General features: G+C 42.2%; 1 protein-coding gene across 3 annotated transcripts in view; it reads right to left on the bottom strand.

Moving 5' to 3' along the window:
* The window catches only part of MCTP1 (multiple C2 and transmembrane domain containing 1), a 235,301-nt gene extending 225,814 nt beyond the window's left edge, over positions 1–9,487 (bottom strand). For 2 of the 3 annotated variants that reach the window (XM_069000758.1, XM_069000759.1), the window contains exon 1: positions 8,784–9,487. In XM_069000758.1, the coding sequence (XP_068856859.1) occupies positions 8,784–9,362 (579 nt within the window). In that variant the 5' untranslated portion in view covers positions 9,363–9,487. Of the gene's footprint in view, positions 1–8,222; positions 8,298–8,783 lie in introns of those variants that run through there. The other variant, XM_069000760.1, reaches the window with a different exon arrangement.
* Positions 9,488–27,007: the final 17,520 nt, after the last annotated feature.

Here is a 27,007-nt window from a genome sequence, read left to right as displayed (position 1 = left end):
ATTAGGTATTTGTATTTTTAAATTTTAAAAGTTCAACACAGGTCAGTAGGTTATGAAACACACACATGAAGTACACTGAAGTAAGAGTTTTGACAGTCACTTGAAATCCAGATAGAACCCCTGAACCTTAAACACTTCACAGCAGAGTCACTTGTACCAAATAAGCATTTTTTTGATCTTTCAGTGCAAGGACTGTTGCAATTCCTATCCTCCAAACATCTGTTATTCTCAATATAATTATTTTACTATGAACACCTTTATATATGAACAGTAAATGCAAAGGGTGAGAAGAAGAAGAAGAAAAAAGGTTTAAATGAGGTTAGAGATAAACAATAAGTCAACCGCTGCTATTAGTTCACTTTAAAATATCTAATTATTTCACACTAGGATAAAAGCAAACTGACCAATTCTGAAAAATCATGTAGCTCACTTTGAAAAGTCTGCAGTTCTTTAGTTAATTAAGCAGAGGTCATTCAAGATATAATTAAATACAACTCTATTGTGCCATATCTTGATTTCTATTCCAGTAATATATGTACACTGTATTAAAATACTGTAAATGGACAGTCTGATCAGATACGGACAGAGCACAAGAAACAGATAAATACATCTCAAATGGCTGAAAGATTAACCTTGTATTAGAGATTAATACCATGAAAAAATAGGGCAATGCAGAACATCCCTTGACAAAATCAGATGTCAAATTAAACTCTTGTTATGAGAAACATACAGCCTTAATCAGCTTCAACAGCTTTCTTATAAGAAACAAACTTTAGCAACAGCTTTTTCTCCTAGTTGCTATTTCTGTGTAATTTACTAAGCTCCATGGTCTTCTGACCCAGCCTTTCATCTACTCATTCCCTGTGCGTCACTGGCCACATCCCTAAAAACAAGCATTCTTCTGATTTCTAAAATATTGCCCTCTTAATTTTCAGAATTATGCTGCTCTCAAATTGTGCTCCAAATACCTGTGCAAATTAGTTCTCTCCAACTCTTTCTGTTTTGTACTGGCATTATGTCAGGAAAAGGTAATTAATCCTTGACAGTCAGCAGTTTCCAAATTTTCTCACTGCCTTCAACCTTCTCAGTGAAATTAACTAAAGTAGCAATTAAGATCCTCTTGGGTGACATTATCTGTATAGCTTTTCATTGACATTTCAGCCTTTGTCTTTTCTTGTTCTTTTTCCTTCATTGGCTAGATCATTCCCTGTGATGTACACCAACTATAAAAAACAAGCCAAATTTTTCCCTTATGTAACTTCACTGACTCAAATGGCTCTAAACCAGTTATAGATTTATTCTGGTATAGGCAGAGAAACATGCATGGTATGCCACTCTGGTTTTCATTGGCTCTGCATCCCACTGCACACTAAATTCAAAATCCCCTCTCTTAGGCTTCCTCACAGCTCAACTGGTACTCCGTTCTACTCACTACAATTTCCTTTCTCTTTCCCAGCATCTCAGTACAAGACAATGCTCTTTGTCCTGAAAGTGCAACCTCTCCTCATATACCCCAGCTCACTAAACTCCCCTTTTTTTCTGCAGATCCTCCTCTTCTGCCACACAGTTTACCCTCTTATATCAACTTTATTGACCAATAACTACCCCCTGTTTGTAAGAGTGGGAGAGACCCTGTATCTGATTGCATCTCCAGTTTCTCACTTCATCTCATCTCATCTCATCTCATCTCATCTCATCTCATCTCATCTCATCTCATCTCATCTCATCTCTCATCAGTCTGTATTATATATTCTACACCACTGTTTTCCAATCCCTGCTTATTAATGAAACAAATAGTTCCATGTTGTCGCGGGTTGGGTTTGCAACTGGGCAGAAACACCAATTTAGTGTAGTGGTTTGGTCTAAAATACTCATTACTGTTTATCTTCTGTGAGACAAGAATTAGGAGAAATGCAAAGCAGGCACCAAACTTGAAAGAATATAAAGAAGTTTATTAACAGACCTAAAAGAAGAAAAGAAAAAAAAAATTATACCACCTTCAGAATTCTCCTCCTCCCCCCACCTTCCTCCCTTCTCCCACTGACAATGGAAAAAGACAACCCTTAAGATGTTCAGTCTGTTTACCACTTCCAGAATAACCTTGTTCAGTCCATTTAGAAAGAGAAGTCTCTTCTTGCTCGTGCTATGAAAACATTATCACACCGAGACAGCCGCCCACTTCCAAATATTGTTCAGCCCATTTAGGAAGAGGAGTCTCTCTGCTCGCATGCGAGTCCCTTCCCCCGACTTGCAGCTTTTCCCGCAACTGCTTTCGAGGGTCCGCTCTTGAAGGTTTTTGGGGTTTTAAGGTTGAGCCATTCAGAAACAAGGAAACAGAGGCCCTTCTCCTTTCCTGGGAGCAAAGGGTCTTCCTCATCTTCATCGTTAGGACTATCTCTGGGAGCATCTCTAGGAATTGAGGTTTTTCTCCTTTCCCATTTGGAGCAAAAGTCCTCATCTGGTCCATCTCTCCCTGTCCAAGCTTCTCATGAAATTACAGCTGCATCAGCATCTGCCTATTGCTTACGAGCTGAACCCTCCACCCCCCATATCTTCATGAAATTACAACGGGATACTCTGATATATCATAGCTTCACAACAGACTTTCAGCTTTAAGCCTCTCCTCTCTCTCTTCCCTCAGGTTTTCAGCTCTTCACAGCAATAAAAGGGTTAATCTCACCTCGGCCTTGCAGCTGGAATGTGGCTTATCGCAGTTGGTCACCTGGCCTCTGCCGGACAGAGGTGCCGCTTTGCTGAATCTTGGCCGCAGTGGAGAGGGGGGGAGAGCCGAGCCGCTCCGGCTGCCCACGGCAAGGCAGTGGGGGGGGTTCCATGGCTGGAACAGGCCCATGGATCCAGGCTGGCCGTGGCCCGGCCCAGCCTGGCCCAAGCAGGGCCTGGGCCGGGCCCGCTGGCCCCCACACGGGGCCTGCAGCCACCTGTCCCAGCGCCAGAAACGAGAGAGAGCTTGGAGGGGGAGTTTGTCTATTCTTAAGTGTGGATCACAGAGGCAGTCACAACTTTAAGTGGCTCAAAGAATTGTCCATATTCAAACTGGCCAGCTGATAGGTTCTATCAGGTCCCAGAGGAAACTGTAAGCACCCCTTAGCAAGGACATCCCTTCCGGGACTATCCTTGCTAACCTATGACACATGTGTCACAAAATTAATGAAGCTTGCTTTCTTATGGCTAAGAGCCTAGAGGTTGAGCAGCAGCCCTAGCCATCCCCCAGTGCTCTCCCACATCTCCAATTTATTCACATAGCCACTCACAAAATTGGAAACACTGGGGGAAAGAGTTAAGAACCTGTCCACTCTTTCAGCGCAATGGATCAACCCGGACACATTCTAAGAAGTCACAAAATTTGTTGTTATTAGATCATTATCTTGCAAGAAAACACAATGGAGAGAGGTGCCCAAAGAGTTCTCTCTTAGAAAGAAACCCTCTTCCTAAGCCCTCTTCATGTTCACTGTTGATTCAGTATGACACATGCCCAGACCCATGTTCTCCGATTAAGACAGTGAAACGCTTGCAGGGTCTTTATCACTGCAAATCTCAAGAAACAGGGGTATTTCCACCCTCCTGGTTTTTACTAAATTGCTATGACAAAATACAAGTGACGTAAAGCTTTTCATGCAAAGCTATGTCTCACATTCAAGAGAAAGGCCATGCTGGCACAGGCACTGTCAGATAAATTCAAGCTCCAGCTGGCACAGAAATGAAAATTAAAAGGGACAAGTGGAAAAACCCTTGCCTCACTGCCTTGGGCCATGGCACCACACTAAGACACTGGAAGCATTGTGAAGCATTCCTCCTGGAGTGTTCTTGTAGTCTCCTGTCCAGGGGACAGCCCAGGAGGCATCCATCACCATCATCTCAGTTCTTCAAGGATGCAGCACACATGTGGCTCTCAGCTACATGACCGTGATTGGCTGCCATATGGAAAGTTACGAAAAGTTCGGCCAAGGAAACTTGTCACATAGTCTTTGGAAACTGGAAGAAGGATGATGTATAATTGCACGTGTTCATTTCTTTGTCCTAAAAACACACATTTACACTTCAGTTACTGTTTAAAAGAAACCTAAGTTTCCTGCCAATAAATACATATAATGCCCTTTCCAAATATACTCACAGACAGCTCCAAGAAGTATTCAGTCTTCAGCAAAGAACTAGGTTAGTATTTAGTGCTGTTGGGGTTTTAAGAGATCTAGGTTTTTTGGGTTTTTTCTGTTAAAGGAATTTTCCCCCATTCTGTTACTAAGACGATAAATTGCTGGGTGCTTAAGGGAAGACAAAAGGGCCTGGCCACTCTTTTGTTTGACCTGGGTGTGCGTTCAGTTCACTCTCAGCGTCAGGAGAGAGAAGCTACAGAGAAAGGAGCTGCTGGTTCCTTTTTTTTCGGCCGTTTTTTTTTCTGCTGGAAACAATGCCCGGGTCCCAAAGCCCACCTTCCCTGCCCTGCTGGAGGCTGGGCTGTGGCCCCCCTGCCCTGCTGCTGCTCCGAGCCTTCGCTGCGTTGTAGCCGTGCTCACCCTGCCTGCCTGGACCTCCAGGGGGTTCCCCTTTTGGATATATCTCGTCTGCCACCTGGGATTTGTGCTTGTGCCTGCCGCTCCGGCCTGCCGTTCCAGCCTGCTGTTCCCAAGAGTCCGGGATCAGCTGCCCAGCGGTTTGTGAAGCCTTTGTTCCATCCTTCCCCAGGATCCCAGGGCATCAGAGCAGCCGCGTGCTCCCCGAGCTCGCTCCGGAGCGCCCCCTGCAGCCGCGGGGGAACCATCGCACCTGCCCTGCTCACCGGGAGCCGCCAGCGCCCCTGCCGGCTGCAAGCGGAACTGCACCCGAGGGGAAAGGGCCTGACAGCCGAGAAGGCTGGAACTGGGTTTGTGATTGCTGTTACTGTCAGAGTTGTTGTTGTTTTGTTTGACTGGTTATATATATATATATATATATATAGTAAAGAACTGTTATTCCTTTTTCCCACATCTTTGCCTAAAGGCCCTTGATTTCAAAATTATAATAACTGAGAGGGGAAGGGGTTACATCTGCCACTTCAAGGGAGGCTTCTGCCTTCCTCAGCAGACACCTGTCTTTCAAAACCAAGACAAGTGCTCAGATCTAATAGGTACTGTTTGCATAAGACTACATACACTTTTAACTGTGCAGCTCTACTCAAACCAAGATACTAACCCTATTCAATGCAACAGAAGCTTTATTTAATGCTGCAAAAACTAGGTCTCTGCTAGACTGTCCATACCCAATGCAATAGTGCTGTACCACATTTTAATGAGTTCAAATTTAATTTAAATTGCTTGATTATGCCAAAAAATTGCATTCCAAGATAAAATCTTACATTTTAAATCTTCCCATCCACTGACATATGCTCCTTTTCAGCGATTTCAGCCTAAAAGCACAAAAAATTTGACTTATTGTGGGATTTTATTTCTCTCCGCCATCTCCCTCAAAATATGTAGTACATCTTTTTGTGTGCAGATTTGCTAAAAAATTCAACTGTCTTGATCCAAAAGAGGCAGTAGCATCTGTTTGCTCTCTATTTCAATAAAATTTAAAATACATTTTAAAGGAAGTTGCAAGTTTACATTGATTTACTTTTAGGTAATCTAATCTCATTTTTATGATTCTGCTATACAATTACTTTTATCTTTGGACATGTAAGGCTGCAATGAAGGACAATGAAAATCCGGACACTGCTGAAAGTGTGTGCTGCTGTGTCCAGGTTACAGACAAAATGGGATGGAGCTTTTAACGCTTTTATTCCATACCACACACATTATCGCTGGGGGTGTGGTCCCAGCAGGAAAAGCCAAGGAGCAGGCAGGGAAGTGCACCATCTTGTCTGGCTCTCCCTAGGGAGAAGGTATTGGGATCAGCCAGGTGGACCCAGCCCCTCTTCACCACTGTCAATCCCCTTCCCATTCCTTTAAGCTGTAGCTTTAAGATGTGCTGAAGGACAGCAATGCCGAGCCCGAGACAACTGCTCCAGGGAAAATTAGAAGAAAGGAGAGAGAAAAGTGGCGGCACAGAGCCAAGCTCAGCTGAGCCATTCAGAGCCCAAGCCCCAGCAGAACCGAGTGAGTGGTGGCAGGACCAGAGAAGGCTGTGCAGAACCTAACCATGGGAGCGGTTTGAGGCAGCAGCATGGTGCAAGCTTATGGGAGGTTTGCTTGCCCTCCTTATTCATTCTTTACAGACTGGGCTGGGGAGGTGAGACCATTAAGCCACCGGAGCTCTCATGGCCATATTGCCTTTGTCTGGAGACCATACCAGGCACTGTCTTTGAGAAGCATTTTTTCTTTTGTTCCCAGTGATAAATGCCCTTTCCTGGGTGGGACACTCTTTTTGTATACTTTTCTCGATACAGTACTGCTGTGGTTATTGTGATTTTAGTAAATTGTTATTTTAACTCATAATCTCTTCTTATTGTCCCTCCATTTTCAGAAGGCACAGGGGGAAAGGGAGTGGCTTGTTTGGAGTTTGGTTCCCTGCGGTTGTCAAAACCAGCACATGCTGTAAGTAAAACTTGGATTTGAAAAATGCAAGTTATTCCAAGCTCATGCTACCAGACATGTAATCCCAAATCCTTAGAGGGGTGTAAATGCCATAACTGAGGTTAGGCAGGGACTTTACTGCCCTAGGGAGCAGCCCGTAAGCATGCAAGACTTGGTTCCTGAAGTACACTGAACTGGAAACTCCAGCTGCTCACAGTGGAAGGTACTTGCTCTGTTAACAGATCACTGAAGAGTACCAGGCATACTTGAAGACGATCAACAATGCTTTATAGTTGGAGTCTTATTTCCCCAACTATCCTATAACTCAATGAAGCTGGTGAATTAAACTAGATTTAATAACCCAAGTGAGATTACACTTCAGAGTTGAGAAAAGCAGTGAATGTGCTTATTATGAAATAGCAGAAAAGCTATTCTGTTTCAGATCATCCCTCTGAAACAAACTCAATCAGCAGCTCTGCAAACTTCACCAACACACAAACAAGCTTTATTTAATATCAAAACCAGCATATTTGGTATACAAGCACAGCCTAAATTAATACTAGAAACCACTTGGAGGAACCAGTCATAATCCTGCTAATTAAAAACAAGTGTTAGAAACCCTGGGTACCATTTTGATTTGATCTAGCAGTAGTCTTTCCAAATGCTATGACTGTACCTTGTTCTAAACAAGAGTAATGCTCTCACAACTAAAAAAACACTTGACATGTTTTGTAAGTAATCGTTTACAATTCTTTACTAAACACAACAGCAGAACAACACTGAAGAAAGTCCCATATTTTCATATTGCTAAATTCAGCAGTCTTTAAAGCAAAATAATGTCCTGTAGTCTCGAACAATAATACTTAAATACTTAAAATGTGCAATACATTCTTGTGAGCTATGGGCTTGGGAAGGAAGGGACTCTCTACTGCAGGTAAATGCCCACTTTATAGACACCTGTCACAATAATCCCACCTCAATAAGCAATGATCTAAACCCTTTACAAGTGTTATACAAGGGATAACCACAGTAGTTTCCAGTCAGGCCAGTGATGATAACCAAAGCAACCCCATGACATAAAGTTAGGTCTAGGTCCCATGTTTGTAAAGACAAACTCCTTTGAATTCTGCAGAGGGACATTAATACCACAAACCCCAAGGTACATTTGCAAATCGCTGCAGAACTACTATCATTCTTCATTAGCATGGGTATTGTAGCTCTGACAGCAGCCAAATGCATTTATACAGCCTATTTTGACAACACACAGAGCCTGACTTTTACTTCAGCTACTCATTTCTCCCTGGTTATGACCTAAGACAATTTATAATACTATAGCATTAGTCAGTTATTCGTGAAAAAGGTGGATGACTGCTTACAATTATACATGCTCCAAAAAATACTCATGTTTTGCACTTTTCTCGCAGTAAATTTATTCCAAGGTTCAGCACCCCCTATCAACAGTAGCTTCACCACGTAATTTAAAAACTGGCAGATGGAAGAGTTACAGCTTTGTTTACCACCTTCTCCCAACAACCAGAATGATCGTGTTGTAGACTGAACTGACAGCTGCATGAGACAGTACCCAGTAATTAACTGCCAATTAATTACGTACCGTCTATTAAATGTGTACTAGTGGTCGTTTGTGTGTCTTGCAGAAATTAAAATACATAATAATTCAAATTTGGATAACCAAATAAGGAAAAAAGCCAAGGTTACCTGAGGAAAAGCGGCTGCTGCACGTGTTAAGAGCAGACACCAGCAGAGACGGCCCTCACAGACGCGCGAGGCGGCCTCTGGGGAAAGGCTTGAGAGCGAGGGCAGCGTAACTCCCGCCTCCGAGACACCTTTCCTCTGCATGGTTTATGCAATGAAGGTCTCAAGGAGGTCGCTCCTGCACCGGAGCACGAGCACCGCTAGCAGCAGTGCTCCCACGGCTCGGGGCCGCCACACAGCCCGTCACGGCGTGCTGGGGGAGTGCAGGGCTCCGACGCGGGATGCGGGCGGGCCCCGAGCCGTTCCCCGCTTAGGCGCAGGACACTCCTCAAGAGCGAGCGAGCGAGCGAGCGAGCGAGCGGAAGGAAGGCTGAGACTCAGCCGCGCCCCTCCTTCACCTCCCCTCTCCTCAGCTCCCTTCCCCAGCGGTCGCCCTCCCTCCCGCCTCTCCTTACCTCAGCTACCTTCCCGCCTCCTCTCCCCTCCCCGGGGATCACCACCCCTCCCGCCCAACCTCCCCACCCCGGCCCTGTACGCAGAGCAGCGCCGCGAGCTGGCACTCACCACGCCGCTGTCGCCGTCCTCCGTCCGCTGCTCCTGGATCCTGCCGGCGGCGGTTGAGCCCTGCAGCAGTTGCTCCAGGCAGGCGGTGCTGGGCAGCGAGGAGCTCTTCTGGTGGGACAGGTGCGCCCCGGGCCGGCGCCCCTCCCTGCCACCCTCCGGCCCCTGACAGCCTGCGGCAGGCTCCGGGCGGCGGCCGGGCGGCGGCCCCTTGCCCTGGGGCAGCAGGTGCTCCCGCAGGCGGCGCAGGGCGGAGCCGGACTCGCCGGCCGGCTCCAGCGGCTCGGCGGCCGAGCAGCATAGGTTAGGCTGGGAGGACGAAAAGACGCGGTCTAGCACTTGCCGCCGCCGCTTGAAGCCGCTCCACTTTGCGCTGGGCGGGAGGTCCCCCTTGCCGCCGGTCGGCGGCGGCGGGGCGAGGGGCTCCGCAGTGCGGCGCTCGGCTGCTGCCCGCCCGCCGCCGCTCCGGCCCTTGCCCCCCAGCTGCAGGTTCTTCCACAGCCGAGCCTGGAAGGAAACCGCCGGCTCAGGTTCGCTGGGCTTCTCCCCTGTGGTCACCCGGGGCTCCTTGCCCGGCTCCATCCTTCTCTTCCTGCGACGGGCACAGAAGCGCCGGCAGCAGCAGCAGTGGAGCCCGCCGGAGCCTGCCGCCCTCTCTCCGAAGCGGGGCGGGCCGAAGCGGAGCGGCGCCCGCTGCCGGAACGAGCGCAGGGCTCCGCCGCACCGCCCCCCGCTGCGCGTGGCGCGCCCGAGGGAGGATGGAGCTGCGGACGTGATGTTGAAGATAAAGGAAGGACGAAACTGCCGCCCTGGCCCATCTGGGCAGAAAGTTTGCTACCCTGAGCCCCCCACTCTGGGTGGTCCCTCGGTGGCGGCGGGCGGCGCGAAGCCTGGCAAAAAAGTTACCGGCGAGGCGCAGGGGGCGCGGCAGCTCGCATATAGATACGTGCGGCAATGCTCATGAGGACCTGGCGGGAAGGGGCTTGTCCTGCCCACCAGCCCACCTGTTTCCTGCGTTGGAGACGGCCTCACCGTGCGGGGTGCTGGGAGAGCGCACGCCCCGGAGGCCGCGGGTGGAGGAGCGTGTGCTCTGAGATGCTGCAGTCTCCGTGGGGTCGGGAAACACCCAGATCCCAGGGTGAAGGTGGGAACGTGAAGCGGCTCCTGGCCAGGCAGGGATCATCCCCGACCCGCGGTAACTTTGTGGAGGGAAGGTTCAGTAGGATTTGCTCATCCACGTACAGTGAGCGCCAGATATACCGACCTCGTCACCGGCTCTGTCCTTCGGCAGCCGTGGGTACAGAATGCAGAGCCCGGCCCGGCAGGACCCGCCAGGTATGGGGGAAAAAACCCTCAGCTCGTCAGCCGTTCTCGTATTTTTTAAATCTAAGAAGAATAAAAGGTTTTTTATCATAGCATGCTGTACTAGCCCCATCGCTATATTTTTGGACGTTCCTTTTTTAATTAAAATCATACCAGCAGTGTGATTTCAGAAGAAATCTTCTACGTTCCATGAAACAAACAAGCAAAAGAAAACTTTATGTCTAGAGTGAGCTATACTTTTATCTAGCATACTTTCAGGTTTCATTTCAAAAGACATTTCTGACAATGAAGGATTTGGCCTCCTGTGTTCAACTTTCCCACTAAAGTTTGCAACCAGGCATTTGACAGTACAACTTTTGCTGAACAGAATATAAGGAAAATTAAAAGTACTGAGATAAAATGGGTGCTTCCCATCAGGGCCTTGGGAATTCAATCTACAATATTTGAGAAAATAGCCAAAATAATGTCTGAACCACTGGAGGTTATTTTTGAGGAGTCCTGCCAGCTAAGTGACATTTTAGGGCCAGAAAAGAAAGCCAAAGATAGTCATAGGAGAAGAAAAAATAAATAAAAAATTTTAAGATAAAAAATTACACATAAGTCAACTGACTTTGGTCTCTTTAAGTGAATCCAAATAATCAGCTTCTAACTACCTGAAAGCAAAAGCATCAGGTAGCAAAGCTCAAATGGATCAAGGTCTGGAGGAAGCTTATGTGTCCAAATGTCTGAGTTGACATCTTTAAATCAAAGAAGGAATTTACTAAAATGGAAACCCTTTAAAAACTTGTTTTCTTGTAAATAATGAGTTTACTCAAAGAGCAGGAATCAAAAGAATGAAAAAAGAATTTTGCTCTCCAACTACACTAGGGAGAGTGAAAAAGGCTACAAAATATTTCCATATATGTATCTGCCTTGTGTTTGACTCTTTTATTTCCACCTTACACTTAAAATATAAAATAAGCAGCTTTTCAGATAAACAGTTTTCTGTTAAAAGTGAGTACTCTTCGCAAAACCAATGGATGTAGGAAGACTAGAACAGTGTATTCAGAAAAACTTATTGTACAAAGCATACTGAACTACTCTCGTATCTTTAAATGACATTTTAACTAGTGATCATATTTTCCTAGTAAAAAAAAAAAAGACCAGAAATTTGTTGTTTGTATAGACATATTTCCTTCAGCAACTAATCTTGCAAGTACATGGAAGCTTGTAGTCTGGGAGGAGTGTACACAAGCCTCAGTGTGCCTTGTGCTGTGTTGTTACGACCCATGCATTGAGTGCTTCCAAATAACATACTGACAAGCCTCCTGATTCTTTTTCCACAAAAGCCAGCTAAAAATTCATTTATGTTAAAATTGTGTCATTACTAAATCTGTCTAACCTGCCTCCTTCTTTATCCAACCACCAAGCAGATTTCCTTACAAAGAAATGGGTCAGAGTATCTTAGCCTGTTTAGTTGCAGAAACACTAATTGTCGTGGGGGCAAAATCTGTCTGGGATGACGAGACAGTAAATGGCTGTGCTTCAACAGGCAGAGTGGGATTATTGTAAAATGAATTCAGATCAGGTCACCGTAAACAGTTTTACAACACAATGAGTCATTCTGCACATTGAATTACCTGAGCTATATTCATTTGTTAAAGTTGAAACAGAACTTGGCAGAAAGATCACAGCAAAACTTCAACTTGAATTCAAAAATTCAAACAGAAATCTCGACATTTAACAAGAACACGGATTTAACACCTGTAATAGATGAGAATGAGAACATGGATTTAACACCTACGCAGATGAGAACAATACTTCTAAAAGTACAAGTAAACCTTCATTAGCCTTAAAAATAAGGATATCTGAAAATATTTCTTTATGCCATATTGCTTTGATATTTTGAAAGCTAAAACAAAACAGAATAACAGCAACAACAAAAAGAATTGTTTGGTATTTCAAACTGAAACCCAAGACATCAAGAATGTCTTTTTTATTTCCAACATATCAACTATGCACGTCAAAAAGGAAGAACATTTTCGGAGGAAGGCACCTATCAGTTTCCTCAGAACTATATTTCATATATATATATATATATATATATATGTCATTATTCTAAATAGTTTAAATTAATAAAACAAATGTACCACTCAAAGCTAAACACTGTGCTTTTTAAAAAAAAAATATTTTGTAATACTTTTGCAGCCTATGAACCAAAGCCCAAATTTCTCCAGTACTTTAGATCAAATAAATTTTTTTGGTCCGGTTTTGCTTGTATCTTGAAAAAAAAAAGAAGTTACTTTGTTGCTTCTGATATTTAGGTAATTATATCTATGTACCTATATTTAGAAATACAGTTAATTTTTTAGTTAACTCCTCCATTTGAAACACCCTTCCTTCTCCCATCGTTCAGAATACAGCAAAGACGATAATATTTTGAAATACATACCAGACATTTATGGAGACACTATTTGTTTGAAGATGGCCTTAGGCTGAGCATGATTATGGTCTTCTCAGCCTGGAACTACATTTTTAACACCATTTGGACATTATTTTGCTTTGTTCTTTCTCAGTGTTTCTTCAGCCTGAATTATTATGGATTTGTGTTTCCTTTTTTTCATCTGAGTTATGTTTCAGATGGCAAAGTTCTTAGCTACAACACAGTATTTAAGTGCAGCCTCAAATGTTGTTTTTCACTTGTTTGTTACTCCACAATAACAATGGAACATTGGTATCCCAAAAATGAATTTCAGGTCTTGGCATGATGAACAGCATCTCAGATGAGTTCTCCCCAACCTGTTGTAAGCAAGTATCATATTATGAAGACAAACATATACTCTTTAACTCTTTTTGTCCATGGTTATTTTTACCTGAAACCTTCTAATTGAGTTTCAGCATGAGACAAGAAGAACATCGAAGCCAGAATAGCTGACAGCTTTGAAATTTTAAAAGTATTTAAACTCTGTCATATGATTTGAAGCTTCAGGCAAACTGAGCTATAAACAGTATTATAAGTCCTATCTTCACCCACAAGTACACAATAATGAGTACATTTCTTCTTGGATTTTATACAGATAATTATGCTCCTGCCACATATGGCTTCTCTAATGTGATTAAATACAGCATCTCACAAAGCCAATTGCAGCTTAGCTCTGCAAAATGCTTCATCGCCTTAATGTAGTTTTGAGTATATTTTACCACCTATTGAATTTTTTGGCGTATAAAAATGATAATAGTGATTCAGCCATTAGTCTAGGATAGTGCAGGCTTCAAAATGTTCTCCTGAAGCAGGAGAGCCTTCCTTATGGGAAAGAACCGTGAAGATGATAAGTTGCACTGTTATGAAAAGTTGATTCAATTTACTGGAGATTGATTTCCCTTCATTTCATGTACATCTTTGTCTCTAATATTTTAACTATATTGCTAGCTTTCTGCTCATGTTCTTTAGCTATTTGTTTAACTGTTGTTTTTGATCCCCAAAATAGTTCTTCTGATGACACTAACAGGAAGGTCTAATGCAGCTCCTGGTAATAGAGGGAAGAAAAAAACAAATCACAGAGCTCGGCACTGACGTATATAGGCTTATGTGAAGCACATCAAATCATGTAGTCAACCCATATACCAGTCTACACGCGACAGTGGGAAATCCAGCAAGACATTCTCACAGCTCAGAAGAAGCAGGCTGCCCCTGTTAGAGAACTTTGCATCAAGATCTGGAACTCCTTCTGATGTTAGCAGACATTTTTCACCTTCAGAAAGTGAAAGAACGGGGAGTAATCGCTTTAAACTGAAAGACGGTAGATTTAGATTAGGTATTAGTAAGAAATTCTTCACTATGAGGGTGGTGAGGCACAGGACCAGGCTGCTTAGAGAAGCTATGGATGTGCCAGCCCTGCAAACATTCAAGGTCAGACTGGAAGAGGCTCTGAGTAACCTGATCTAGTGGGAAGTGTGTCTGCCCATGGCAGGGAGCTGGAACAAGATGACCCTTAAGGTCCTTTCCAACCCAACCATTCTATGAATCTATGATTCAGATTGCACCTCTGAACATACAGCTCTTTTCTTTTTTTAGTGAGTTCTGGCCCAGTTTTTCATCATCAGTATTAGTACTAAATTAGTACTAAATACCAGTAATGTTAGGGTTAAATTGTAATATTAATTTAGAAGTTTTCAGAGTCAATCATTTTGGCAGTAGTCCCTGACAGCTTTCATGTCTCTGTTGAAGCATTATCAATGGTGAACTTCTTTTTCCAGTTCTGCTAGTTCTTTCAGGTGTCTCCTGTTGACTCTGCAAAGATATATGAGGAACTGAGTATGTGCACCAAACACTGCAATACCCAGAATATTTACTGATCTTTACACCTAACCTATTTTTATTTCAACTACCATTGAATAAATTTGGAGAGAATGGTTTTTTCCTCTCTTAAACTTTTACTTAATCACAGATCATCTCTGCTTAAAATAATTTCTGCCCCAAACAGCCTTCTATGCTCTCAATATCCCAAGGAGATAAAAGCATTATAGTGTTTTTTCCATTAATATTGCTGACATTCAGAATTGCCTCCTGATTCTGCAAGTGACACTGGGGTGCTACAATGCAGTGAGCAATTTCAATTCCAGTTGAAATGAAAGACTGTAGAGGACTCATGTGATTTCTTTCATTTCTTCCTCATCCCAGCACTGGCTTTAGGAGGAGTAGGAAAGGAAAAGGTTGATTGGAGAATCATTTGGAGCTTCCATGTAAATACATATATATAATCTGAATCACACAGTCTTTTCTATTCTTTCATCAAACTGTCAAGCTCCTTTAATTATAATTTCGTACAAATTTCTACTTTGGTTTCTTTCTATTCAGGAATTAGTAATAAAGTATAAATACAAAGCAATAAATTCTTTATTAGTATAAAGAAAACAACCTGTATAAACCCACATTATGACTCTTTCTTGTTTTGAACATATTACATATATCTATGTATTAGACAGATTATCTTTTCCTAAATAAATTCTTCCATAGACCATAGTAATTTCAGGCACAGAATGTAAATATTTCATTTTTTCAGTCTTTAGAGTTCATCACATGATCTTATGTTACACTTTACAGAAGACTAGCCAAGTTTAGTGTATTTTAAGGAATAAACAGTATTTCTTGACTGCTAAGATTTCTGGAGTACTGGCTTGAGATACAATTGTGTCAATTCTAAACTTCAGTTATTTTAATGAGTTCAGCACTGTGTCTGTTTTTCCCTGTTGTTTGACCTCAAATATCTCTCTTTACTGCAATTCAGTCTGAACATACCATGATCTGACATGATACTACCCGTGGACCTGCCTTGTTTATGTACCCATCTGCTCTGCATCTCCTGAAGAAGTTAATTGCCGCTTTTTTCCTTAAAAAGTCCTTTACTGTTTCCTTCTGGATAGCCAGGGTTTCCTAAGACAGTAATTGGTATTCTAAATACATTTTTTCCCTCTCCTTTGCAAAACTTCTGTTCTAGGAAAACCATTGTCTACATTTCTACTGCTTGCTGTTGGCACATTTTGAATTTCTTCGACCAGGAGTGAATCTAGCAGCTATATTACATGGCTTCTACAGACTATAAATCTGGTTGTATACAGCTGCCTGTTTTTTTCCTCTGAGTCATATTCTTTAAGCTGTTTCCCTGTCTAAGGACATTGAAAGTGATCTGGTATGGAATTCAAAAATACCTTGGTTCTTAATTTTAACAAAAAATTTTAGTGCCTATTTTGTCTGCCAATTCAGCCTTCTTGTTATAACTGCCTATCAAGTTACCAAAATAAAAGATCACTTGGCTGTTTCTGTCCTTATTTTGTTCAATTTGGCTGTCTCCATACTTTTTTTTTTTCCAAATTTCTGGCAGCACTGACAGTCACAAGAGATTTCTGTTACTGTATAACTCTTCTCTAATTGAATATCCTCTAATAAGGTTTTTGCTTTGATTTATCCTTTCAACTGCAATCGTATATGACTGCCACCTTTCAGGCTTTGAGAACCTTTGTTTCTAGCCCCAGTGGCCACTTGTAGCAGTCCTAGAGTAACTAGATTTTAAACACAGCCCCAAGATTTGTCTGGTATTTGTCTCTGACATGACAAAGCTACTATTTTCTCTTTATCTTTCATCTCCAAAGTCCTCCTCAGTACTAGCACCCATCTTTGTAGTTGCCATTGCTAGTTTATTCACTACTATGAGCTTCTCTCTTTTTTACTTCTTCTTTAAAAATATTTGGGTGTTGTGTTTTGTTTTATTTTATTCTACATTTATTTTTTTCTGGCTCCCAGAACAATGACCATCTTTGCAAAAGTTACTGACGCTACTGTCGTATTGCGATTCCCATAGCCACAGAGCCTATGCTTGGGCAGTTTCCTGAGTTTACCTTGTTGCTTTTCTGTTCTCCGCATTCTTTACCTTTTTCAGAGCTGCTGATCACCTGCATGCTGGATAAATGACAAGACCATCTGCTGCTCTTCTTTGGTCTGCATCCATTATCCATCTCCCTTGTGACTGCATTAATCCAAACATAAAGCACATTTGGGAAGGGAGGAAGGAAGAAAATAACTGTTTCTACCAACTAAGTCCTTATGAGCACCACATTCACTGATCCACTGTGAACACAATGCTTCCTGCTGCTATCACATAATCTGTGAATTGGGAATGATAAAAGCAGAAATAGCTCCGAGCATATATTCTGCCCCAGAGACCAGGGAAGGCAAATGATAATGTTATTCCTTTCCTTAATGCTCAAACAGTAATAAGAATGCATGCTGTGTCCCCCAGCTCTGCTAACACTGTGGTGGATGTGTCGGCAGTGGCAGACACAGGGCAGGGCCCTTAGGCATGAGACATGCCACTTTGACTATCCTGAGGTAAGACAGTGTCCCATATCAGTGGGAAATGCTATGTGGTGGTGCTTCTGGTGCACAGGTTTCATGCCAGCAGGTGCCAGCAGTGCACACTGTGCAGTACAAACAGCACAGGTTGGAGGAGACTTTCATCCAAAGGTGCCCCACCTTGCCCTCCTACCTGCTAATACAAGTACAGAATGGACCCCAGACTCCTTAGTCACTGCTTTGCTGTGTGATCTGCTCAACAAGGAGACTGTCTTCCACAGCCAAGTTATCTACCAACTTGTTCTTCCCACACTGGTGAGGGAGTTGGAAGCTGTGGGAAAGGGGAGGCTCTCTCTTCTCTTTGTAAACTCTGGTAACTGAGGGAGCTCAGCCTCCTCCTTTGCTTCTCCGTGAGCATGTACTGTAGGTTGAGGTGGAGATTTTCAGAGCAGATCCACTCCCCACTCTTGCCATAATCCCTCATCTTTGGGTGCCCCATACCTAAACATTCACTAGGAATATGCCGAGACTGAGATGGATTTAGAGATCAATGAAACTGCTTCCTCAAATGCTACAGGACATTCACAGGTGAACTAACCCCAGTGCAGATGATACCGGAGCAAGAACCACTTGTCAGTATTTCAGACAGCACCATGTGTCAGATGAACAAACCTCCAGCAGCTTGTGGGGAAAAGAAAATCAGTGCTTCTCCTCCTCTCTGATCAGAGAGGAGACAACACCTCTCATGTGTTGTCTGTGCCTACTCCCACACATGGTTGCCTTCTGGAAATCCTGTAGTTATTCACAAAATCGTGAAGTTCTTACTGTTAAGTCTTTTTTGCACCTTGTGTTGTAGTTTAGAGCAGGGAAATTGGCAATAACGTTGTAAATAAACATCCCCAAGATGCATGCTTCTGTTTTAGTAATGGAACTGCAATTAAATGTGAATACATGTCCTAGTGTGATCCCAGAGAAGATAATTTATTTAGTAAAATCTTGTTTGAAGATCATAACTAGTAACAATCTTTTTAACCATTATTCTGCTGTGGGCCTTGTTCGTATTTTGGATATTTTCTCTTTGCCTTCTGGCATTTGAGTCAGCTTTTTAATATTCTATAGTTTCAGTGTAATTTATGTCTGCTTTTGGATGGCATTAATTCTGAGAAAGGAGAACATTTACTGGCCCATTAAGTGACTACGGCTGGAAATGAAGAAGGTTTTCCTCATATCTCCTTAATGCATTTTGCTAAAAGCCACAACTATACTTTTTTGTAATACAGTAGTAAAAAGAGTCTTACTGACTTATCCAAAACAGTGCAGCATTGAGCTGCTTTTAGTAAAGTAGAAGAGAACAACTTTATTTTTACTTAAGTTGACATGGAAGATAAACACAGATATTTCACTTATAGACTATTTCTATATCAGGCTTCTTACAAAAATCTAATAGAGCCCCATCTAGGAATTACCAGTGATTGCAAAGATGAACACAACATTCAGGGCAATACAATCAACTCCAGGCCAATACTATATTGTATTAGGTGTGTATTAGAGCTTTCTGAGGGAAAGAACTTGATGTACTTGTTTATTTGATAATTCTGTATATGATACAGAACTTCATGATCTCAAAGTTAGCCAACACAAATTGATAATAAAAGAACCATTATCATCTAAAGATTGTTTTACTAGTAGTTCAAACAAGGCTGGAGACAGCCTAGTTTTTATCACAAAAACAACCAAACAATTCAGTATCAACTGTTCCTGCAAAAGTGCCTTTGAATATTGTTCCATTGGGAGCATTTGATAGATTAAAAGAAAAAGACAAAACACATTCTGAATTATCATGAGGTTGACAAATAATAATCTCAGGCAGTAGTCTGGGGGCTGGGCCAGGTTAGGTTGGGTTTTTTGAATGAAAGACCTTCAGAACAAATCCTACTACAACATGCAGGCAAATTATGCAAAGGTATTTTGCCAAAAGTTGGTGTTCAGTCAGGTGGGATTCAAAACCTCAGTCATTCAAACATCATTCATCTTCCATGATTCCACATGTGGAGATTCAGAAGTCATTTGTCTTCCATGATTCCAGATGAGGAAGACAAAATGAAACAAGAAATAGAAAATTCAGTGCTCATGAGGCAAAATCCAGTGAAAAAGAAGTGGAGAGCAACAAGACTACAAAGCAACAGAAGGAATCTGTGGTATGTTAATAAGTTAAAAAGAACAGGGGACAAAGGGAGATAATGGATAATTTGTGAGTTGAATTTCTAGGAAAGGTAATATAAAATTAAGATGGGTAGATGTGTCTAAAACACTAAAGCCTCCTTGGGATGAATAACTTTAGTCACAGAAAACTAACACTGGCATTGCTTTTATCTGGCATGCCAAGATGTCTCTGGGAATAGCAGGGCATCTGAGATGGATGGAGCAGCTTCCCACCGCTAATTTCCCCTTATGTGTGAGTGGGAGAAAAGACAGGAGTATGCTTTGCACACCGAGGCTGTGTTACACACTGGAAATATATATGTGTGTGTGTGTATATATATGTGTATATATATATATACACATATAAATGCATACCTTACATCCATAGCTTTGCAGACTAGACAGGTGGTTATTAACAGCAAAATGCAATGAGCTTGCTTTGAGCCTTATGTAGTTCACTCTTAAAACAGCTGTTGCTTGTTGCTACAAGGAAGAGGATGCAAAAAACCTGATTTCTGTCACGCTTTTGAAATGTGTTTCCCATCTATTTAGTACCACATTACACAGACTTGCCCATTCCTGAACAATAGACACTTAATCTGATAAAATTAATAATTTTTTTGGACCAAGCCTATATCCACAGTGTTCATTGCAGACATAAAACATACAGCAGCAGACAAAAGTAAAACTCTTGATCTAGATGTAATTGCATTGGGCAGTCTTAAAAATACAATCCCAAATTCATGCTGAGGGAATGCACATGTGGGAATAGATAATTAAATACTTAATTACTAGTGCCTGCATCCATAGCTGATGTAAATTAGTCAGTATGAAATGTAGGTGTCCATTCTGATAAAGACAAATTCCAACAGATGACATTACCTAGACTCCTGGAAAGCAAAGACTTTGTGGTCTTGATACACCAGCTCTATTTTCCACCTATATTGCTAGATTTTTCCCTCAGGTGGTGTCTGTATTTCTCCAATTTAGATAAAATACTTTAAAAATACTCATTATACTTTCAGTATACTTTGAGTGGACTGAGACACTTACAAATAATAGGTATTTTTCTTGTGCATAATATTGCCTAATACAATTTTAAATTTAATTTTTCTCATTAACAGCTTCAATAAGAAGCTCATAGCAAATACAGTGTTTATACATTTGATTTATTCATTTGCTTTTACCATGTATTTTCTGATGCCAAATTTTTCTAAGTCCATAAATGCATTTATTAAATTGAATGACAGAGGAAACCTCTGATTATAAAAAAAGGAGTAAAAAACTTCAAAGTTTTTCAAAGGTAAGCTAGAGTCACTTAACATGATAAGCAGTTTTACAGCATCGGTAAAATGCATATTTCTTTGTGGCCAACTACTTGAGAGCCAAGTTCAATAAAAAAGCCATCTGGTACACAGGATTCTGCACAAGCCCAAACAAAACTGATTTTTGAGGGCTTGCAAAGGCACCTACAGTGCAGAAGCCAGATGGCAAATTTAATCAACAGACAGATTTTCAGAGCTATGAGTGCAATGTCATGTTTTCTCAGTACTTCTTTTGCATTTCATTTTTAAATGACAGACGCACGCAGTAGTAGTTTATTATGTAATTACCCGCATGCACGTGCAAACTTCTAAAAAAATGGATGGAGCATACATATTTTATTATTATATTTTTGATTTGAGCATTAAATATGTCATGCTGGTGGTCTATTAACTCATATTCGCACATATTTTATTTGCATGTGTGAACTCCCAAACTGCAAGCCACATTGAGGGTTCAACACAAAAAATGTTAAGTCTCGGAGATCTGAAAAATTAAGTCTCTGTTGAGTGACGAATGCTATGATTTGGGCAATTTAATTTTTTGCAATCTCTCAGAAGACTTCTGATGAGAAATAAGAGAATTTGTAGCCCATTATTAATCCCATTATCTGGTTAGTAGCTGGAAATTGATTATGCATAAAGTTTACTTAAACTAAGTATTCTAAGTATTCCATGCTGTTGAATGTTAAGATGGTTTTGTATTTAGTATCTGCATTGTATACATTGAAAAGTATGAGTGTCTTTATGAGAAGAGAAATAATTTTTTTCAGCATCATGAAGCTAACTCTAGTCCTTTAAGTCTCATACCACAAACAAATTTATCTCCCCTGCTCATTTTGGAAATTGTAATCTGAATATTTCAATCTCTTTTTACCCACTTAGGCATGACTCCTGGGATTTTCCCACCAAACAAAAGTATCAGGAAGCTGATCAGTGTCATGGAAGTGGCCTACAAGTCACTGAGATCCCTTGTGAAATCTGTGTAGTCCAAGGTGCAAAATGGGCGCTTCATTTTATGTGTTGAGTCCTAGGTATGTACACTCTCACATGAGCTTCTTTTTTAACTGCAATCTAAATACCTTCCAACATGTTAACCTAGAACTTTGTCATACACAATCAAGAATAGGTGTACCTACTAATGTTCAGCACCTGTTTTCCTTGATGTGGTATTAGAACTACAGCTTATCCTTCTTTATACTCATTACTGATCTGAAATAGTTTGTTGTCAGACAGGCTTAACTCCTTGTCCTGTACACAAAGGCACAAATAAAAGACAAAACCAAAGCAACTGTGTTTAAACAACTCTTGTAGTTACAATAGGTTTGTCAGATATGGAATTAAGAGAACAGAATTTTTACATCTGTAAATACATCTGAGACAAACTCTGAAGCTGAAAAACCTTTTAGCTTCTGGCTGAACAATTTTATGCACTAAGGAATACTGTAAAGCCTCAGGAAGAGGCACTTGAGCGTTGCTGAAAGTTTGTGGCCCATTCACATCTGTCACATTGTGAAGCATCATGGAGCTGGGCTGGTGCATCAATCACTGGGGCATGTCACAGTTGCAGTAACTCATGGTTACTTTGCAGAAAAGTGCTATGGTGCTGGGCCGGCTAGCACCGTGTCCCGGGCACCGGGCAATCTTCTGCCTGCTCTGAACAGGGGTGGATGGAGCCAACCGCGGCGCAGGAGGGCAGACGAAGCTTTGGGTCAGGTTCACCTTGCCCACCGGTGGCAAAGGTGCAAGAAGGAGGCAGGAAACAGGCAGAGGGACTTCTTTGTGGGGGAAGGGGTTTACTGAAGAAACGGGAAATCCACACAGGAAGCCAAAGACATGTGGCTTGCAGGGGATCTTGTACTCCCCCGATCTGGGTGTGGAAAACACACAGTAACCAATGGAACATCAGCCAGGGGGTGTTACTGAGGCGGGGAGAAGGAATTACAGCAAATGTGAGAAGGGGTAGGCAGGGAGGAAAGGGCCAATTAACAACTGAAGAACATAGAACTCTCTGGAAATACAAACAAATATGAGAAATAAGGGGAGGGGAGGGCTGCAGCCAATGGTAAGGTATGGAATTATGTATTTTTCACAGCCTTTTGAATGCTCAGGGCTTTTGGGCTGGGGCAGCATCAAACCAATGCACCTTTGGGTCCACTTGATCCGGCTGACCCTGGCTTTGGCCCAGGTTCACCGCAACACTGAAGGTAACTTGATGCTTTTATAACATGATGGAATTGATAGATCTAGATCTGTCTGACATTTTCCTGAGTGATTTTAAGTATTTCGACAAAACACACAAATATAAAACTATTTCCTACTTCAAAACTTCAGCATTTCAGAATTTCTGTTGTCCATGGCAGCCAACATTGTATCTCTGTATATCTCTCTGTATCTCTGTTTATCCCCACATACCTCTGTATAGGTGCCGTATTGCAAATGAAAAACCACAATAAAACTGATTTTTCTCTTGTCCTGGTTGCGGGGAGGGGCGGGGGGGGGGGGGGGCAGTGCTTAGTGCCACATGCATGTGGCTGCATTGCTATTCTGCACCGCTGTCATCATTGCTGGGGGCGTTGTCGCAGGGGAAGGAAAGGTGAGCAACCCCCTCAGCAGGGGGAAGTGAGCTATTTACCTCTCTTTTCAGTGGAAAGGTTGTTGGGTTTGTTGGAGATCCTCTCTTCTGCTGCTGCTGCCCGTCCTCTACCTGTTGCTTCAAGATGCGGCTCTAAGCTGTGGTGTTAAAAGTGGCAACACAGCTCCAAGATGGGCTGAAAATCAGCACTGGTGTGGGAAGTGACACGTGAAGCCAAGTGGTGAAGGCGAACCCAAGCCCAGCTGAGTCTGGCCAGAGCCAAAAGGAGCCAAGCTGAGCTGAAGCTGCCAAGCCAAAGGAAGCCAAGCGGAGCTGGGCGGAGTGCTCAAAAGCAGCACTGCCAGTAGCAGTGGGATTGAAGCCATTGAAGCATCTGAAGCCATGGTGCCTCACGACACACTCTCTAGCTCCTGGGGGGTTGTCCCTCAGTTTTTTCCATTGCTGGGCATGAGGAGAGCCAGCCACAGGAAGTGGCTGCTATCTTGTCTTTGTCCCATGGGTCATATGGATGTAAGGCACGGGGGAGCATCTGCCATCTTGTCTTTGTCCCAGCAGCCACACGAAACTAAACTGAGGTGGTGAACACCTTTTGTATAAGTAAAGCACCTTCCCTTTTTGTATTAAAATTAAAATTTTAATATTTTTTGCTTTTGTTACTAGGTGTTTCTTATTCCTTTTTGTATTGCATTTCATTAAATTGGTACCTCAACCTATAGTCTCTGCCAAGAAGATGATCTAATCTGGCAGCAGCCTCGTAATTCAATTCAGGTGAGCTAATTTTCTGCAGAATATAAAAATAATTTTACTTGCAAAGCTGTTAAAAGCAAATTTACCAGTTATACGGAAGCAGAGTAACTATTACCAATCCTTGTCTGTTACTTTGCAGAGCAGCATTCTTACTTTGATCAAATAATTTACAAAGTCCCCTTTGTGTGGAAAGTTACTATCAGAGAACTTAAATTGGAAAAGCAGAAATTTAACAAAAGTAGAGTAGCTGAACAAAAGGTAGTCTAAAGTATATCAAACAAGGAGAAAAAAGTCTGTGTAAGATGATTTTCTTGGCATGGTGATCTTAACTGATGTCATCCATAATGGGAATATTCTCAAGTGAAAAAAAAGGTAATGTTTCACAATAATGAAAAAAATCACAGAATCTCAGAATTATAAACTGTTGGGGTTTTAGTTTAGTCCTAGGTTTTTTTCCTGTTAAAGGAATTTTTTCCCATATGCATGTTGCTAGGGAACAAATGACTGTACTTTAGAAAGACAAAAAGAGCTGCCCATTGGGGGTGGGGCAGGCCTGGCTACTCCTTTGTTTCACCTGGGTGTGGGGTCAGTTCACTCTTGGTGTTTGGAGAGAGAAGCTGCAGAGAAAGGAGCTGCTGGTTCTTTTTCTTCGGCCGTTTTTCTTTCTGCTGGAAACAACGCCGGGATCCCAAAGCTGTTTTCCCTGCCCTGCTGGAGGCTGGGCTGTGGCCCCCCTGCCCTGCTGCTGCTTCGAGCCTTCGCTGTGTTGTAGCCGTGCTCACCCTGCCTGCCTGGACCTCCGGGGGGTTCCCCATTTGGATACATCTCGTCTGCCACCTGGGATTTGTGCTTGTGCCTGCCGCTCCGGCCTGCCGTTCCAGCCTGCTGTTCCCAAGAGTCCGGGATCAGCTGCCCAGCGGTTTGTGAAGCCTTTGTTCCATCCTTCCCCGGGATCCCAGGGCACCAGAGCAGCCGCGTGCTCCCTGAGCTCGCTCCGGAGCGCCCCCTGCAGCCGCGGGGGAACCATCGCACCTGCCCTGCTCACCGGGAGCCGCCAGCGCCCCTGCCGGCTGCGAGCGGAACTGCACCCGAGGGGAAAGGGCCTGACAGCCCAGAAGGCTGGGACTGGGTTTGTGATTGTTTGCTGTTACTGCCATAGTTGTTGTTGTTTTGTTTGACTGGTTATATATATAATAGTAAAGAACTGTTATTCCTATTTTCCACATCTTTGCCTAAAAGCCCTTGATTTCAAAATTATAATAACTTGGAGGGAAAGGGGTTACATCTGCCATTCCAAGGGAGGCTTCTGCCTTCCTCAGCAGACACATGTCTTTCAAACCAAGACATAAACTTAATAAATAATGTTTATTTTTGAAACAACTATAAAGGCACTTTATTTTCCTCTAAATGTGTGGAATTATACCATATAGGTATGTATATTTATGCATATACAGAGGAAACCCAGTTAAGAGGGTTCACCTGTGTTTCCCCACTTTGTGCTGTGTTTTGTGCTGGACAAGGACTGGATTTGTAGAGAACTGAAAAGCATAACAGTTGTCTTATAGCTGTTCTGAGAATACAAGGTACCAGTCCCACACCTTCACCTGTGAAGAGTCACCCTAGTTGTCCAGATTATTTATGGCAGGAGTTTGGAATTATATAAAAAGCCGAAGTATCTAGCATTTTGGAAACAGGCATGGATCCTCTATTCTAGGACCAACACAATTTGGTTGTGCTACATGCAAGAGGTTTCATTAGCACCCAGTCTTTTAGGGAATTTGTAAGGAAACCAGAAATTACTGTTTTATTTGAAAGATTTTACACACCTTATGGTTGCATAGGAAGGATTTGGTCTTTCAACGTTAACACACTGCTGCCCTTGCTGTTCTGTGCATCTAGTAGCTGCAGGATGATAAACTGCCCCAGTGAGATTTATTCCTTCTGCAAGTGCCCATGAAACAGGATAGTGAATATTTTCTTTTTCTTCTTTTGGGCCATTGTGTGCTGAATATGGGATATGATAGGGATTCGAGTCTACATATTTGTGCTGAGTTATAGCTCTCTCCTACAGCATGGTAAGATCTTCCAACAGCATCCTAAAATATGGAACCTGGGCAAGTTGCCTTTATCTGCTAATACCCAAGTTCTTCTTGTGATATACCTCCTAACCACATTGCTAATGCTCTCACTGCCCAAATACCCTTTCCACCATTTCACTCCCACCAATCCTTCCAAGCACTGTAATTACGCACTGCCTTTTTCTGTTTATTTTTATCTGTGTTATTTAATCTCTCTCATTCATTCTTCTTTTGACTTGTTTGGTTTTTCAGAGTTGTCTTTGCCTTTTCATTTCAAGTGAAATCAGAAATTCTGTCAAAATCAATTTCAGGGTCTGTCATAACACATTTCAACTCTGAGTGCCAGATGTAAGAAGTTCAAAGTGTCAGAACAATTTAGGGAGTGTTATGATAAAAAGTAAAAGGATAAAATCCATTTATGCAACACTTGCACTTTTCCCTACTTGCTTATACTACCTAGATATTTAAAGACTATTTTTTGAAAATATATTTCCTTTGTTTCTTATTTATGACAGATGTATTTTTTCTCCTGGTGATATTTTCTCCATCCTTCAAAGTATCCATGAGAAATACATTCATTTGCAGGAAATCAGGATTAGGTTTAATGATTTTTCTTTCATAATGAGCTCTTTTTATGTCTTTTTCTCAAAGAACCCATGGCAACAGCTGGTCAAAGAGTTAATTACACATAGAAAAAAACCAATTTTGGTCTAATGAAATTAATGGGAACATTTTCAAGTCGATCAAAAGGGCTAATGAGTGATGTTGTTGAAAACCATTTGATGTATTGTGCATCCCAGAAATAGGCAATACAGTCCATGAAACAAATTGATTTTAAAAGTATTCACTTGTATCTAAAAACACGTACAAATAGCTACAAGTGAGGATCCCTGATGACTACCCCAATGTTCAAATTTTTGTATATTCTTGGAGGGTGACTGGTGTGCCCTGTTTAGCTAATGATGGACAGAGCTATGCCATGAATTCCTGATCATTTGATCTTAAGGTATTTAATTATACACTGGCACATACAGGAAACATAAAGACAAATTTTAGGAAAACCTGGAAATTAATTTACACCTGGGAAGCTAAGCTGTAAAGCTCTCCGATAAGCTGCAGCTCCTGGGGTT

This window comes from Aphelocoma coerulescens, assembly GCF_041296385.1.
Source record: "Aphelocoma coerulescens isolate FSJ_1873_10779 chromosome Z unlocalized genomic scaffold, UR_Acoe_1.0 ChrZ, whole genome shotgun sequence".
NCBI lineage: Eukaryota > Metazoa > Chordata > Aves > Passeriformes > Corvidae > Aphelocoma > Aphelocoma coerulescens.
This window is presented reverse-complemented; position numbering and strand designations above follow the sequence as displayed.